The 16,663-nt window shown below is 46.9% G+C and overlaps 1 protein-coding gene across 1 annotated transcript in view; it reads left to right on the forward strand.

Annotated features, from left to right (window-relative positions):
• The window catches only part of LOC115461694 (malate synthase-like), a 96,418-nt gene extending 83,428 nt beyond the window's left edge, over window positions 1–12,990 (forward strand). The window contains 3 exon segments of the mRNA XM_030191719.1: window positions 5,418–5,545; window positions 12,521–12,609; window positions 12,612–12,990. Of these exon segments, the coding sequence (XP_030047579.1) occupies window positions 5,418–5,545; window positions 12,521–12,609; window positions 12,612–12,643 (249 nt within the window). The 3' untranslated portion in view covers window positions 12,644–12,990.
• The last annotated feature ends 3,673 nt before the right edge of the window (window positions 12,991–16,663 follow it).

Raw genomic sequence — 16,663 nt, forward strand, 5'->3', positions numbered from 1 at the left:
TGTGGATAAGGGTTCTGGCAGAGTGCTCAGAGAGGAAGGGACGGATTTTGCTGATGTTATAGAGAAAGAAACGTCAGGTTTTGGCAATCTGCTGAATGTGAGCAGAGAAGGAGAGAGAGGAGTCGAAGATGACCCCAAGGTTTCGAGCTGATGAGACAGGGAGAATGAGAGTGCCATCCACAGAAATAGAGAAAGGGGGGAGAGGAGAGGTGGGTTTAGGGGGAAAGATAAGGAGCTCGGTTTTGCCCATGTTAAGTTTCAGATGACGTTGAGACATCCAGGCAGCGATATCAAATAGGCAGGCTGATACATTGGTCTGGATGCTGGTTGAGATTTAGCTGATCCTGGCCAGTTAAGTAGCGCTGAATAGAGGCCGGAGTGTGTATTCACTTGTGCCTGGTGTCTGATGTTCCGGTGAATATGGAGGTATTGTTTAAGAAATTCCTTGCGGTTGAAGGGACTGTGAATGAAAAGACACTTTCAATTGGTGTTTCTGATTAGGGAATTGATGAGGATGGAACAATGTAACGCTGTGTTCCTTTCATTTTTTAAACCATTTTCTTTCCAGCTGGAAAACCCCCCCCCCCCCAAATCTGACATGCCACAGACAGTTTGGGTAAGGTCTTCTGTGAGCAAAAGTGGTACAACGTTTCTAAACTTATAATGGCTGTTTCAACAAATGTGACTGAGCTTGCCGTTCAAGATCTAGATTAGAATCTCTGGAAAAGAAGTTTGCTAAATTAGAGCAAGATGAAACGAATATAATTAAAGATAATAGTGGCCTCCCACTTAGTCACCTCTCCCCTCTCCAGTCGGTTCAAAACTCTGCTGCCCGTCTCATCTTCCGCCAGGGTCGCTTTACTCATACTACCCCTCTCCTCAAGACGCTTCACTGGCTCCCTATCCGTTTTCGCATCCTGTTCAAACTTCTTCTACTAACCTATAAATGTACTCACTCTGCTGCTCCCCAGTATCTCTCCACACTCGTCCTTCCCTACACCCCTTCCCATGCACTCCGCTCCATGGATAAATCCTTCTTATCTGTTCCCTTCTCCACTACTGCCAACTCCAGACTTCGCGCCTTCTGTCTCGCTGCACCCTACGCCTGGAATAAACTTCCTGAGCCCCTACGTCTTGCCCCATCCTTGGCCACCTTTAAATCTAGACTGAAAGCCCACCTCTTTAACATTGCTTTTGACTCGTAACCACTCGCTTCCACCTACCCTCCTCTCTTCCCTCCCGTTCACATTAATTGATTTGATTTGCTTACTTTATTTATTTTTTGTCTATTAGATTGTAAGCTCTTTGAGCAGGGACTGTCTTTCGTCTATGTTTGTGCAGCGCTGCGTATGCCTTGTAGCGCTATAGAAATGCTAAATAGTAGTAGTAGTAATTTATCAGAAAACAGTTTATAGAGAATTCCATAAGGACAAGAAATCTCTGCTTTATTAATTTTCCAAAGATCCCCTCAATAATGCCACAAGGTATCTATACATATAAAACTCACCCTCAACGTTCTATTTTGACTGACGTCACTGAAGCCAGGTTCGTAAGTTCGAAGCTCTGAAGCCACGAAAATCACAGTCTCTGGGCCCCGCCCTCGCGTCAAACGTTATGACGTTGAGGGCGGAGCACATTCTCACCTCCAACGTTCTACTGCACTGTAGCTGTGCTCCGCCCTCGTGTCAAAATGCGATGACGTCGAGGGCGGGGCACACGTTACTGTATGGGTTCGTACTGCAGGGGCATTGACATCACGCTAAAATCTTCTGTTTCTGTTTCGGCAGGTCAGTGGGGTGGGGGGGCCTTCGGAGAGGGGGGAGCACCAGCAGCGACGACATGGGTGGGGGTGGAAGGGGGTGCACTGGCAACAGAGACATCGGGGGGAAGGGAACGGTGACGGACGCTGGGGGGCATGGCAAAAGGGGCAGGGTGAGAGGATATTCGCAGGGAGGCTGCAGGGGGGCACGGACACAATATAATCGCTGGCTGCCTGCACGGGGGGGAGCCAAGAGACACACCAAAATCGCAGGGTGGCTGCAGGGGGGCAGGGGACACAGGGAAATCACTGGCTGGCTGGACGGGGGGGGGGGGGCAGGGGAGACAGCACAATCGCTAGGTGCCTGGAGGGGGGGCAGGGAATATAGAAGACTCACTGGGTGCCTGGAGGGGGCGCAGGGGACAGAGGACAATCGCTGGGTGGCTGCAGGGGGGCCAGGGGACACAGGACAATAGCAGGGTGGCTACAGGGAGGGCAGGGGAGATAGGATAATCACTGGGTGGCTGGAGGTGGGGCAGGAGACACACAACAAATGCAGGGTGGCTGGAGGGGGGGCAGGGAATATAGAAAACTCACTGGGTGCCTGGAGGGGGCGCAGGGGACACAGGAAACTCGCTGCGTGGCTGCAGGGGGGCAAGGGACAGAGGAGACTCGCAGGTTGGCTGGAGGGGGGGCAAGGGAGAGAATGCCATCGGTGGGTGGCTGCAGGTGGGGCAAGGGAAAAAGTATAATCGCTGGGTGGCTGGAGGGGGAGCATGGGAGAGAGGAGAATCGCACGGTGGCTGCAGGGGGGCCAGAGGAGACACACTTGCACCCAGCACTCTCGCTCTCTCTCACACACACACACTCGCACATTCACTCTCACTGTCTCACACACAGTCAGTCTCACACATACTCTCTCAAACATACACACTACAAGGAAAACCTTGCTAGTGCCCGTTTCATTTGTGCCAGAAACGGGCCTTTTTTTACTAGTGTTCAATAAATATAGGACTGAGATTCTGACGTTCCCAGTTGACTCTCCTGTTTGTTACATTCCTCTGCCTAGAAATACTGATCTTTACTGATAGTTTGAATGTATCTGGGACTTTAGAGATGCTCGAAATACACAATTTCCTCTATTATGATTGCTACTTTTGTTTGAATCTTACTGGTTCTCTTTTCGGTTACATTTGTTTTAAAAACGTGCAGATAATAATTTTTTTTCTGATGTTGCTAGACCTACGCGAAAATGGAGGAAGTTGTTTTTATTGCGACGTAGAGCTCACCAGATTAGGGGACTGTTCTTAAAATTTGTCTGCAAGTGTATTTTAAGAATATAATGGAATCAAGTATGCAGTTTATGATCCTTCACAATTATCTATTTTCTAGAGTGATAAATATCCACTGAAGCAAACACCCACAGAAGGAGATCTCTCCACAGAAGAACCAAAGACAAACATACAAACAGTGGATCCAAAAAATGTCCTCTCACAGATGGTGTCTTCCTAAACGAGGTCTTTATTCAAATCAATAAATAAAGACCTTGTTTAGGAAGACACCAACTGTGAGAGGACAAATATCCACCTCCATTTCAAGCTGCTATGTAACATCACTAGCATTTAGGTTTCTCTTTATGACCTTCGTGTAATATGGCAGGATGAAGTCTTTTGATGTTATTTGCTTTAAATGTCTCCTTTCCTAGACAGTTTTCTTTCATTCTTTTATGGTTTGGATTCTCAGTTCCTCAAAACAGAGGACTTAAAAGAGAAAAAAACGTATATATGTCCTCCCCATTCTGTAAATACATTTCTTCTTTCCTTTTTATTTTTTAAATTTCTGTATCTATTTCATAACAAGTTGTATGCTTGTTATACTGTTTCAAAATGTATAAATAATTTTACAAAACTCAGTAGTTTGTCATAAAGCATATGGGGACAGAATTACGATCGAAATATATGTGCTTCAGAAGAAAAGTGAAAGAGGGGAGGTATGATAGAGACATTTAAATACATTCATGGTATACACTGTGTAGGAAGACAACCCAAGAAGTAGAGGATAACACAAGAACTTCCAATAGGGAGTGTGGTCAAAGGTGTTCTTTATTAGGCACCAGAAAGAGATCTGACAGGTGGATTGAAGCAGGGGGAGCTGGATCCTCCACTGTGATAGGGTTGGTGGGGTTCAGATGCCAGCAGCCCTTGTTAGCTGCAGCAGGGGCGTAGCTACGTGGGGCCACGGGGGCATGGGCCCCCATAGATTACACCCTGGCCCCCTCTACATTTGACCCCCCCCCACCGCATCATCAGGTACCTTGTTTGCTGGCGGGGGTCCCCAATCCCCACCAGCCGAAGAGTCGTCTTCAGCACCGGTCGACTCCAGCGCCTTCGTTGTGTGATCATCTGTTTCTGACGCCTTACGTCCTGCACCGTGCATGTAGCCCCGTGCAGGACGTAAGGCGTCAGAAACAGATGATCACACAACGAAGGCGCTGGAGTCGACCGGTGCTGAAGACGACTCTTCGGCTGGTGGGGATTGGGGACCCCCGCCACCAAACAAGGTACATGATGTGGCGGCAGGGCAGGGGGCAAGTGGCGGCAGTGGGGGTTGCGGTTGCGGCAGCGGGGGTCCAAAGTGGCGGGGGAGGGTCAGCGGTGGGGGGAGGTGGCTAAACAGTGCCCCCCACCTCGGGCTCTGGCCCCCCTCCCGCCGAGGTCTGGCTATGCCCCTGAGCTGCAGTATGATTGTATTTGACCCCTGAGGCAGGCAGGTTTCTCGCATAAACATGGACCTGTGTTGGGTCTCTTTCTGGTGCTTAATAAATAACACCCTTGACCACAGTTCAGTATTATCCTCTACTTCTTGGGTTGTCTTTGACCTTTCATAGAGGATACTTTCCTTTTTTCTTTTTATACATTGTATAGGAGGCAGGCATCTTTCAATTGAAAGGAAGCCCTGGAACCAGGGGCGTAGCCAGACACCCAATTTTGGGTGGGCCTGGGCCCAAGATGGGTGGGCAGAAGAACTCCGCCATGTCCCACAAGTGATTTGGTCTCTCCCTCTCTCGCCTGCATGCCATACGGTCTCTCAAACATCCCCCTCCCCCCATACCTTTTAAATAGCAGATTTTCACTGGCAGCAAGCAGCAAATAATACGCACTGCTCATGTTGGCTCCACAGCCTTCCCTCTGATGCAACTTCCTGTTTCCGCATAGGCGGGAATACATCAAAGGGAAGGCTGATACGCAGGAAGGACAGGAATTTTCGGCTGGTAGGGCTTGGGAATCCCTACCAGACACGTCATAGGTGTGCTGCTACTAGGTGGGCCTGAGCCCAAAGTAGGTGGGCCTGGGCCCACCCTTGGCTACGCCACTGCCTGGAACAAGGAGGCATAGCAACAGAGCGCAAAAGAGGAGAGACCCAGGAAAAAAAAAATCAAAGGAAATATTTCTTCACTGAGAGGGTGCTAATTGTGTGGAATAGCTCCCAGAGACCAGTATCTGAATTCAAGAAAGCACGGGACAAGTAAAAGGGATTTCTGAAGAGAGGAAGGGATTGTAGAGCTGAGTAATTTCTGTAAATGGACAGAAGGAAGGCTTATGGTCTCTATGGACGGTAAATTTGTGTGTTAAATATGTACAATTTACCATCATTTCAGGTTTGGCAGTGGATTCGCCATGAAGTCAAATTAGAGGATGATGACAGAACAGTCTCCAGGAGCCTCGTTCAAAGCCTGGTCCAAGAAGTGGAACAAGAGTTGCAAGGTTTGCAGTGTTCATCTGAAAGGTCAGTGTCAATCTCAAGAAGATTGTGTTATTCCAAAAAGGAATCTTCAGTTATGAGGTGTGCAGTGCCTTAGCGAGGGCTAATGGCACCCGGGGCGGGTCGCCGCTGTGCACCCCCCCCGGGTGCAGCACGGTGCGACCCCCCCCCCCAGACCACATTCTTACCTGCAGGAGGGGCCGATCCACCCCGAGTGCACGTCACACAGGGAACCAACGGGGCTGGCACCCCCCCGAGCGCGTGCACCCGGGGTGGACCGCCCCTCCCGCCCCCCCCTTCCTACGCCACTGGAGGTGTGGTTAAAGCAAGGATGGGTGGTTCTGTGTTCAGGTCTTCTTCTATCTTTGATTCATCTAAGTGTTTGATTGAAAAGAAGTCCAGTATAGAAATAAGAGAATGGGAGAGAAAAGGAAGGCGTGAGGAGGAGAAAACAAAAAGATTGGGAGGGAAAAGGAGCAGGAAAAGAGAACGTGAAGGGGACAGAACGAAGGGGAAAGGAGACAAAACCCAAAGGGGACAAAAAGAAAGGAATGGGGAAAGATGAACAAAAGCGGAAAGAAGAGTTAAAAGGAATGTAAAAGCTTCATAATGGGGAATGAGATGATGGAGATAATGAAGAGAAAAGGAGGAATGGTATCAGGAGAGACAGAAGGATGAGAGATACTTATTTATTAGAATTTATTTCCAGCCTTTTTAAAGAAATTAATCCAAGATTACCCAAATGATCCAACCTAAACTACGTACCCATCCACATAACAACCAGCCAAGCGATAATGACAAGGCACTAGACCCCCTCCCACCAATCCTCCTACTTCTCCTCCCCCCTATTCTCTCACACCAAATCTCCTGACTATGGAGTGGAGGAGTGGCCTAGTGGTTAAGGTGGTGGACTTTGGTCCTGGGGAACTGAGGAACTGAGTTCAATTCCCACTTCAGGCACAGGCAGCTCCTTGTGACTCTGGGCAAGTCACTTAACCCTCCATTGCCCCATGTAAGCCGCATTGAGCCTGCCATGAGTGGGAAAGCGCGGGGTACAAATGTAATAAAAAATAAATAAAACAACTCACCCCCCCCCCTAACTCTCCCACCTACACTACCCCTTCTCTTGTGATAACAAATAACTACTTCTATCTTGTTACGTTAATACAACGTTGCTACACATTGTACTTCTCTCTGTAATTCACTGAAATCCTAACTACTATGTAAGCCGCATTGAACCTGCCATGAGCGGGAAAGCGCGGGGTACAAATGTAATAAATAAATAATACAGCAAATATAACCCAAACAGAAGCAATAAACACAGCCGTAAGCATATATTATAGCACAGTATGGTATTTACATCTCAACAAAATATACATTAGAACATCTTAATAGACAGCAAAGGAGACAAAGCAGAGGTGGAGCACAGATAAGTTTAGATACTGTAGATAAGGGATACTACTTTAGGAAAATTGCTTTTGTAGTCAGAAAAAGTGCATGACCATGATCTCTGCTAGAGTATGTATGGTAAGTATATCCTGCTGCAGCATGTGCAGCCAATTTTAGTCCTTGTATTTGTAACGAGCTAGTTAATTGCTTCTTCCATTGACGGCTTGGGAGAAGAACCAGGCTTTCATCTGCTTCCTGAAATAAAGATAGTCTTGCACTAGATGAAGTCTTTCTGGGAGTGTGTTCCAGAGTATACTTCCTTTGGAAAGAGCGTGGTTAGAGATACTCCTTGAGAGGACCTTAGTGACCATGGAGGTGCATAGAGGGAGATCCTGTTCTTCAAGTACTCTTGCCCTTTAACTTCCTTAAAGATCCGAGACAGTTTTAAATTTAGTCTTGTATTATGCCTTGCAGGCAGAGTTCCAGAGCTTAACTATTTGTTGAGTGAAAAAATATTTTTTTCTTCCTATTTGTTTTAAAAGTATTTCCAAGCTGAAAGACCCCTGACCTCTTTAGCCTTTCCTCATATGAGAGGCATTCCACCCCCTTTATCATTCTGGTTGCAGTTCTTTGAACCTTTTCTAATATGCTCTATCTTTTTTGAGATACAGTGACCAGAACTGAACACAATACTGAAGGTGAGATCGCACCATGAAGTGATACAGAGGCATTATAATAATTTTGGTCTTATTCACCATCACTTTCCTAATAATTCCTAGCATCTTGTTTGCTTTTCTGGCCACCACCACACATTGAGCAGAAGATTTCAGCATATTATCCACAATGACACCTAGATCTTTTTCTTGGGTGTTGACCCCCAAGGTGAACCCTAGCATCAGTTAACTATGACTGTGATTCCTTTCCAATGTGCATCACCTTGCATTTGTCCACATTAAATTTCATCTGCCGTTTGGATACCCAGTCTTCCAATTTCCTAAGGTTTTCCTGCAATATTCAACAGTCCACAAGTGTTTTAACAACCTTGAACAGTTTTGTGTCATCTGCAAATTTAATCACCTCACTTGTCTTTCTGATCATTTATAAATATGTTAAATAGCACCGGTCCCAGTACTGATCCCTGCGCCACTCCACTGTTCACCCTCCTCCATTGAGAGAAATGACCATTTAACCCTACCCTCTGTTTTCTGTCCAATAACGAATTCCTAATCCACTCCAGAACATTGCCTCCTATCCCATGACTCTAATTTTCTCAGGAGTCTCTCATGAGGAACTTTATCAAAAGCTTTCTGAAAATCTAGATACACTACATCAACTGGCTCACCTTATCCACATGTTTATTCACACCTTCAAAGAAATGAAGCAAATTGGTGAGGGAAGACTTCCCTTGGCTGCATGCTGACTCTGTCCCATAAACCATGTTTTCTATGTGTTCCGTAATTGTATTCTTTATAATAAATTTTCATTATTTTGCTCAGCACTGACATCAGGCTTACCGGTCTGTAATTTTACAGATCACCCTGGAACCCTTTTTAAAAATCGGCGTCACATTGGCTACCCTACAATCTTCAGGTAGTATGGATGATTTTAATGACCGGTTACATATTACTAACAGTAGATCAGCAATTTCATGCTTGAGTTCTTTGAGTATCCTTGGATGTATGCCATCCAGTCCAGGTGATTTAGTACTCTTTAATTTGTCAATTTGGCTCAGTACATCTTCCAGGTTCACCGAGATTTGTTTCAGTTCCTCCACATCATCACCCTTGAAAACCATTTCTGGTATAGGCAGATCGCTTACATCTCCATCCATAAAGACTGAAGCCAAGAATTCATTCAGTTTCTCTGCTATGGCCTTGTCACAAATAAATTATTGTAATTCTCTGCATGTAGGAATTCTCTGAAAGTTAACAGCTAATCCAGAATAGAGCCACTAGATATATCTTTCAGAAATCTAAATTTGATCATGCGTCCCCCTTGCTGATTGATCTCCATGGGCTGCCTGTGTGAGCATGGATACTTTTTACAGTATGCTGTTTTTAAAAATTTTTAGAGGCTACTATCCAGTTGAATTGACACCATTGATTCAACTGCTTGGAAAACATAATGATTTTTTTTGTACAGTCCTTGCAAAAGTGCCGTCTCGAACACTAAGCTAGACTGTCAGTTAAACCAGAGTATAGAACATCACTGTGAAGACTCAAAACTCTTGAACCAAAATCTTCTTGAATGCAAAATCAAAACAAAGAACGTACTTACAGTTCTGAAGTGTTGAACAAGAGTTTCTGCCCAGCAGATTGTGAAGTCTGTCCCTACCAGCTCACTCTGTATGCCAGAGAAGCCAGGAGATCTCAGCACCAAGCTGAGAAAGTGGGTGTTGTAAATACTTTTAAAATGGTGACAATTAGATGATGTTACACAGGTTAGGAAAAGCTCATGCAGCAAGGTACAGTGTTAGATACAGTTCGTAGAGAAGCATGCATGCGAACAGATTCCCTTCACCCCACTGGAGAGAGAAGCGGGACAGCTACAACCCAGCATACACAGGGACAAGGGCCAGCCAATAGGAAAAGTTCCGTAAGGCAGGGCCACCAAAAGGGGGAGGCAGGGGGGACAAAATTCCCCGGGCCTGGGCCTCCAAGGGGGGCCCGGCACTAGGGTCTCTCTCCTTCTCCCAGGCTGCCAGCACTACAGTCCCCGGTCTCATCTGTCTGCCCTCAGCTCCGTCAATAGCCCCCTTCCGTCCGCCACCATGACCGGGCCCCCTGCATTCAAATTGGCAGCACCTCACCTCCGTGTGAAAGTGGCAGATCGCCTCCCTTCAGGCCCTCCCTCACTGTGCCCTGCCCTCGCGGAAACAGGAAGTGACGAGGGCAGGACACAGAGGGGGAAGGCCCGAAGGGAGGCGATCTGCTGCTTTCAAGCGAAGGTGAGGCGCTGTCGATTTGAATGCAGGGGGCCCGGTCACGGTGGCGGACAGAGGGGCTGTCAACGGGGCTGGGGGTGGGCAAGTGGAGACTGGGGACTGCGGCGCCGGTGGCCTGAGAGCAGGAGAGGGAGGCGACAGTGGTAGGGGTTGGGGGGACAGCGGCGGCGGCAGGGGCCCCCGGGTGCAGCCTTGCCCCGGGCCCGGCTCAGTCTCTCGGCAGCCCTGCCATAAGGCATAGAGAAGAGGGATATGTGCCCAGGAAGAGCCTATCACAGGGCACTGCAGGAAAACTAAGATTTGTAGTCCAAAGGCACTTCCTGTCTTTCTTAAGGGCACAAGCACTTTAAACTATTACAGGCAATGCAGTCTGATATAAACAACAGGCAACCTGCCTCCATGCAAATGGGGGCAGAACAATTTTAGTTCATGTAATCATTTTATGTTACAATTTCCTTCATTTAAGAGTATTAAACCTAAGCCTTTTTTATTGAAGATTCTTTTAGATCTCAATCAGTAAAGTGTTCGAATACATTGTCAGCAGTGGCGTTCCTAGGGGGGGGGGGGCCGTGGGTGCGGTCTGCCCCGGGTGCACGCCACTGGGGGGTGCCGCGTGCCTGTCTGCTCCGCTCGTTCCGTGCTCCCTCTGCCCCGGAACAGGTTACTTCCTGTTCCGGGGCAGAGGGAGCATGGAACGAGTGAAGCAGATAGGCGCGCGGCACCCCCCCCCCCAGCAGGTAAAAATGCACCCGGGGGGGTGTCCTTTCGCCGGAGAGGTGTGTCCTTTCGCGGGGGGGGGGGGGGGGGGGGGGGCCTTTCGCCGGGGGGGGGGCCTTTCGCCGGGGGTCGCGCGGCACCCGGGGGGGGGGAGCGCATCGGTGATCCGCCCCGGGTGTCAGCCACCCTAGGAACGCCACTGATTGTCAGTTGACATCCGTGATTGCTCTAGTTATCTTTGATTTAGGAAATGATTAAAGTCATATTTTCTAAATTTACAATATATTTTCATTTATTTCTTTGTTATACATTCCTGATTAATGATCAGTGTTACTTTATTGTTCACCCGCTTGGAACCTATTTCTAGGGATAAAGCAGGCTATAAGTATTCATCATCATCAGAGAAAGGAAGGAAAAGGGTGCAGGAAATATCATACATTCCAAGCAACACTACGGTTAGAAATATTTATCAAAATAGTAGAAATGGTCAAATATCCATGTTTATAAAACAATATACAAATTCATAAACTATTCACTGCCCATATTACAGCTGGACTGATTTTTGGATTGTAAGGTTTGTCATCCAAAAAAAAGTCAGGTAGACTGAGTTATGATTCCCCTACTCCCCTCCCCCCTCAAAGAAAACATGGCCTAGGTTGCAAGAAGCTATATATCTTTGCAGTGATATTTCAACAAAGTTGGAGAGAAGTAGGCTTGTAATTTTCAGTGCTGTTCTGCTGATGTCTCTAGTTTAGGTAAAATCAAACAGTCCCAAGTATGATCGTGGACGGTGACAGCAGGTGGCAGTTGACGTGTAGGTCTTTAACATTTTTATTTGGATTCTGCTCATGCCTTTCCAGCAACAGCTCAAGGTGTTATGTTCCGATACAATAGGCATTTCCTCTGTTCCCAGAGAGCTTAAGTTTATACCTGAAGCAATGGAGGGTGAAGTAGTCCGAGATCAGTGGAAGAAACAGGATTTGAACCCTGGGTCTCTCTGCTTCTCAACCTGCTGCACTAACCACTAGAGCAGGGGCTCTTAACCTAGTCCTCGGGACACACCTAGCCAGTCAGTTTTCAGAATGCCCACAATGAATATGCATGAGATAGACAGGACCGCCGAGAGACTGGGCTGGGCCCAGGGCAAGGCCGCCCCCCGGGGTCCAGGGCCCCGCCCCCCCCCCGAGGTCACCTTCGCTGCTTCCCCCTCCACCCCCTCTGAGGTCACCACTGCTCCCCCTCCCCCCCGAGGTCGCCGCCACCGCTCCCCCCCCTCTGTCCGCCACCGGGCCGGGCCCCCTGCATTGAAATCGCAGTCTCACCTCTGTGAAAGCAGCGCTGCAGGCAGCAGAATGCCTCCCTTCGGCCCTCCTTCCCTCCCTGTGTCCTGCCCTCGTGGAAGTTTATGTCAGATGAGGGCAGGACACAGGGAGGGAAGGAGGGTCGAAGGGAGGCATTCTGCTGCCTGCAGCGCTGCTTTCACGGAGGCGAGACTGCGATTTCAATGCAGGTGGCAGACGGTCGATGACGGAGGGTGGGTGAGACTGCGGCGCCGGGCCTCCAAGGGAATTTTGTCCCACCTGCCCCCCCCCCCCGGCGGCTATGGAGATAGATCTTCATATGATGTAGGAAGGGCATGCAAATTTATTTCATGCATAGTCCTTTTGGGTATGCTAAAAACCTGACTGGCTAGGACTGGGTTGAGAACCGCTGCACAAGATTAATCCATCCACGCTAAGATCTTTGAACACCTAAGCTCAAATCACAGCATATTTGTGAAGTGTGTGGTCACATTGTTTCCTCCATGCCTCAGCCCGAGTGAACACAAGAGACTGATAGCACATCTAGCTGCTGGAAAAAATGCCAGGCGTGACTCAGCTAACACATTTTAGTAATGTCTCTTGTTATATTGTAGTACTAGTAAAATAGTTACTGCCTTTCCTTCCCAGTGACAAGCAAAGATTGCATACTGCAACTGAAATGTTCATGGAACTTGTTCAGAAGAGAGATTTTCCTGAGTTTATCACCACTTACCTCAATTGGATCATACCTTCCTCAGGAACAGCCAATGAAGACTGATGGGAGATGTAACACCAGGCATAGTTTTGTCTTCAGTTAATGGATGATGCTTACCTGGGGTGCAATTGTCAGATATGTTACACTGTCAACCACAATGTAAGGAATTGTTCCACTGCTATAGGAATACTTGAATCTGAGTAACATAATAGGTTTAAATACTAAAATACCATCTGTGTGTAAAGCTGATTGTTGGATGGCCATCAAGAAGAGAATCCCATCAGTCAGCTGATACTCTATGTGCTGGGAACGTTTTAATTTTCTGAATATCTGTGTATTTTAAAGTGAGACATCACCTTGATAAAATTAAAGGAGTATGAAATTAAAGCAATTCTTACATTAACCTTGTCTTTGTACGTGTCCTTCAGTTTGATATTTTGGGATGTTTTTGTTGAGTCAAACAGCACCTTAAAACTTATACAGAAATGAAAGAGCTAGTGACATTTTTTAAAATTACATTGTACCCCACGCTTTTCCCACTCATGCAGCTCAAGTGCAGCAGCGATGGAGGGTTAAGGTGACTTGCCCAGAGTCACAAGGAGCTGCCTGTGACGGGAATCGAAACTCAGTTTCCTCAGGACCAAAGTCCACCACCCTAACCACTAGGCCACTCCTCCACTATTTCATCATTACAGCAAGACTATAGACATGGTGGAGCTGTTAAGAAGGGGGTCATGCATTTGCTAGAACTAACATCTAGATATCAGCAACAGTAAATGAGAAGAGATGAGAACAGCAAGGCCCATCTGGTCTGCCTCTTCCTGCAGAGCCTCCCCATCTCAGGCTTTACCCTCACACTCTCCTAAATCAAGATCCTCTGTGCGTATCCCAGCCTTTTGTTTTTTTTTTCCATTCTATTACAGTTTCAGGAAGTATTTTTTCGCGGAGAGAGTGGTGGATGCTTGGAATGCTCTCCCGCGGGAGGTGGTAGAGAGGAAAACGGTAAAGGAATTCAAACATGCGTGGGATAACCATAAAGGAATCTTGTTCCGAGGGAATGGATCCTCAGAAGCTTAGCTGAGATTAGGTGGCAGAGCCGGTGGTGGGAGGTGGGGCTGGTGGTTGGGAGGCGAGGATATTGCTGGGCAGACTTATATGGTCTGTGCCAGAGCCGGTGGTTGGGAGGCAGGGATAGTGCTGGCCAGACTTATACGGTCTGTGCCCTGAAAATGACAGATACAAATCAAGGTAAGGTATACACAAAAAGTAGCACATATGAGTTTATCTTGTTGGGCAGACTGGATGGACCATGCAGGTCTTTTTTTCTGCCGTCATCTACTATGTTTTTTTTTTCCACCCAGTAGTGTAGCCAAAGGCAATTTTTGGGTGAGCGGGCACTAGGATTGAAAGAGAAAAAACAGTCACCTGATACATCCGTACTCCACCTCTACCCCACTCTCCGTAATAAATGAAGGGGATGGGAAGGCTTCCCAATGAGAAAAGGCTGAAGCGGCTAGGGCTCTTCAGCTTGGAGAAAGGACAGCTAAGGGGAGATATGATAGAGGTCTATAAAATACTGAGTGGAGTGGAATGGGTAGACGTGAATCGCTTGTTTTATTCTTTCCAAAAATACTAGGATTAGGGGGCACGCGATGAAGCTACAAAGTAGTAAATTTAAAACAAATTGGAGAAAATTTTTCTTCACTCAACATGTAATTAAACTCTAGAATTTGTTGACAGAGAATGTGGTAAAAGCAGTTAGCTTAGCAGGGTTTAAAAAAAAAGGTTTGGATGGCTTCCTAAAGGAACAGTCCAGACCATTATTAAAATGGACTTGGTGAAAATCCACTCTTTATTTCTAGGATAAGCAGCCTAAAATGTACTATACTTTTTTGGGATCTTGCCAGGTACTTGTGACCTGAATTGGCCACTGATGGAAATAGGATGCTGGGCTTGATAGACCTTTGGTCTGTCCCAGTTTGGCAATACTTATGTACTTATGAAGGTAACAGTGCAGGCTTCAGTGACTGCAGGCTACATTGAGGGCTAGTGAAAGGGAAAGTACAAGAGACTATACTTTTCAGTCCCCATCACATATTTTTCCCCCCATATAGTTGAAGCCAAATACATTCTGCATCCACAGAATCTCCTGGCCCTCCCCCAACAATGGATGCAGAGCAGAGCTATGACATTTCCCTTTAAAACTCGCGAAATAAATTTTGGTTTCTAGTATAATCTCAATAACAGACACATTGTAAAGTAATTAAAAAAATCTTTAAAACAAAAGTCACTCAGAACCTAGAGCAATCTACCATGCCAGAACTTCCAAAACAAGGATCCTACATAAATATTACAGCGGGGCCCTAAAATATCAATAACATTTATTGGGAAAACTGAACAAGCCAAATGACTACAGAATGCTACATAAAATTTCATGCTAGCAGAATACCTCAGTCACACCAAGGAACACAAATGCCAAATACAGAATAAGTACCACAAACTAGCGACAGAAATTAAATCAAAATCCCAAGAAGCCAGACCTTACGTGTAGTACAGCATCAAAGAAACAAGAAAGAAAGGAAGGCATTTCTTCCTATGCAAAGCAAAGATAGTACATGCCAGGGATGGTGTTTGGGAGGGGGAGGGGCAACTGTCCTTGGCACAGAGAGCCCCAAACATTCTGGAAGCTGAAGAAGGCACAGCCTGGTAATAGGCTTTAGGATCCCTTCCCAAATTTCTGTCCTGGACCCCCAGCCATATTTAACACCAGCTCTTGCAGATGTACATTCCAAAATCTGATATATTCTATTCACAAAATAGAAAATAAAATTATTTTTTTCTACCTTTTTTGTTTGGTTAATTTAGTTTTTCAAATCATATTGGTCCCAGTCTCTAGTTTCTGCTTCCCTCTGCCCAGGGGCAGCGGAACGCCTTTTGGTTTGGGGGTGCCAAGCTCCATCCTAGACCCCACCCCCATAATAATACTAATTATAATATCATTTCTTCCATTCATGGTATACAACCTTATTAATAATATATAATGGTAACCACAAAATTAAACTACACAAAGCACACTGCATGCAGAGAAAAATTTAATTAACTGTCAGTTATATTCTGCTTTTTCCAGGCATGTCAAGGCCAGGGGCGTAGCCAGACTTCGGCGGGAGGGGGGGGGGGGGGCAGAGCCCTGAGGTGAGGGGGCACATTTAGCCAACCCCGGTGCCCGCTGACCCTCCTCCCACCGCCACCTTGACGATCCCTCTCGACCTCCCCTCCACCGCCGCTGTGGGCTACCTTTGCTGGTGGGGGACCCCAATCCCCGCCAGCACGAGGTCCTCCTCTTCCTCCGAAGGCTTTGTTCTGTTTCTGACTGTTTCTGTGAGTCTGACATCCTGCACGTACAACGTGCAGGACGTCAGAAACAGAACGAAGCCTTCGGAGGAGGAAGAAGAGGACCTCCTCGGCTGTGGGGATTGGGGTCCCCCGCCAGCAAAGGTAGCCCACGCCGACGGCGGGGGAGGGTTGGCGGCGTCGAGAGGGTCGTCGGCAGGGGGAGCCAGGGCCAAATCTAAGGGGCCCAGGCCCCCCTGGCCCCATGTAGCTACGCCACTAGTCAAGGCAATGACTTCAAAAATATGCCATGTCATCTCAGTAACTGCTACAGAAAACTTCCCTTCAGTGTCAATTACTAGATACATCAGGAAGTAATAGAAAACCCTGCAAAGAGCACATTCCAGAGCTTAAAGCAAACCTGTCAATCCATAACAACGCTGCCAGGACTCAAATCACCAGACAACAAAGGTAAGACAAATTATTTTATTTCAGTTTAGTAAAGAATTTACATCTGCAGTCTATATTTTGCACTGTATAGGTGAAAAATTTTAATCACAATTAATCATGCGATTAAACATTAACCGGTGACCAGTCCTAATAGTATTGGCATTTATTAACCACCTTTATGAAGAGATTCACCCAAGACTGTTTACAGCAGGTACAGTTTAACATACAATGCATTGGACTTGGTGTTAGAATTGACCCCGTCTCATCAAGCAGTCTCCATAGAGAAGTGGAGTGCC

This window comes from Microcaecilia unicolor, chromosome 2, assembly GCF_901765095.1.
Source record: "Microcaecilia unicolor chromosome 2, aMicUni1.1, whole genome shotgun sequence".
Taxonomy (NCBI): Eukaryota; Metazoa; Chordata; class Amphibia; order Gymnophiona; family Siphonopidae; genus Microcaecilia; species Microcaecilia unicolor.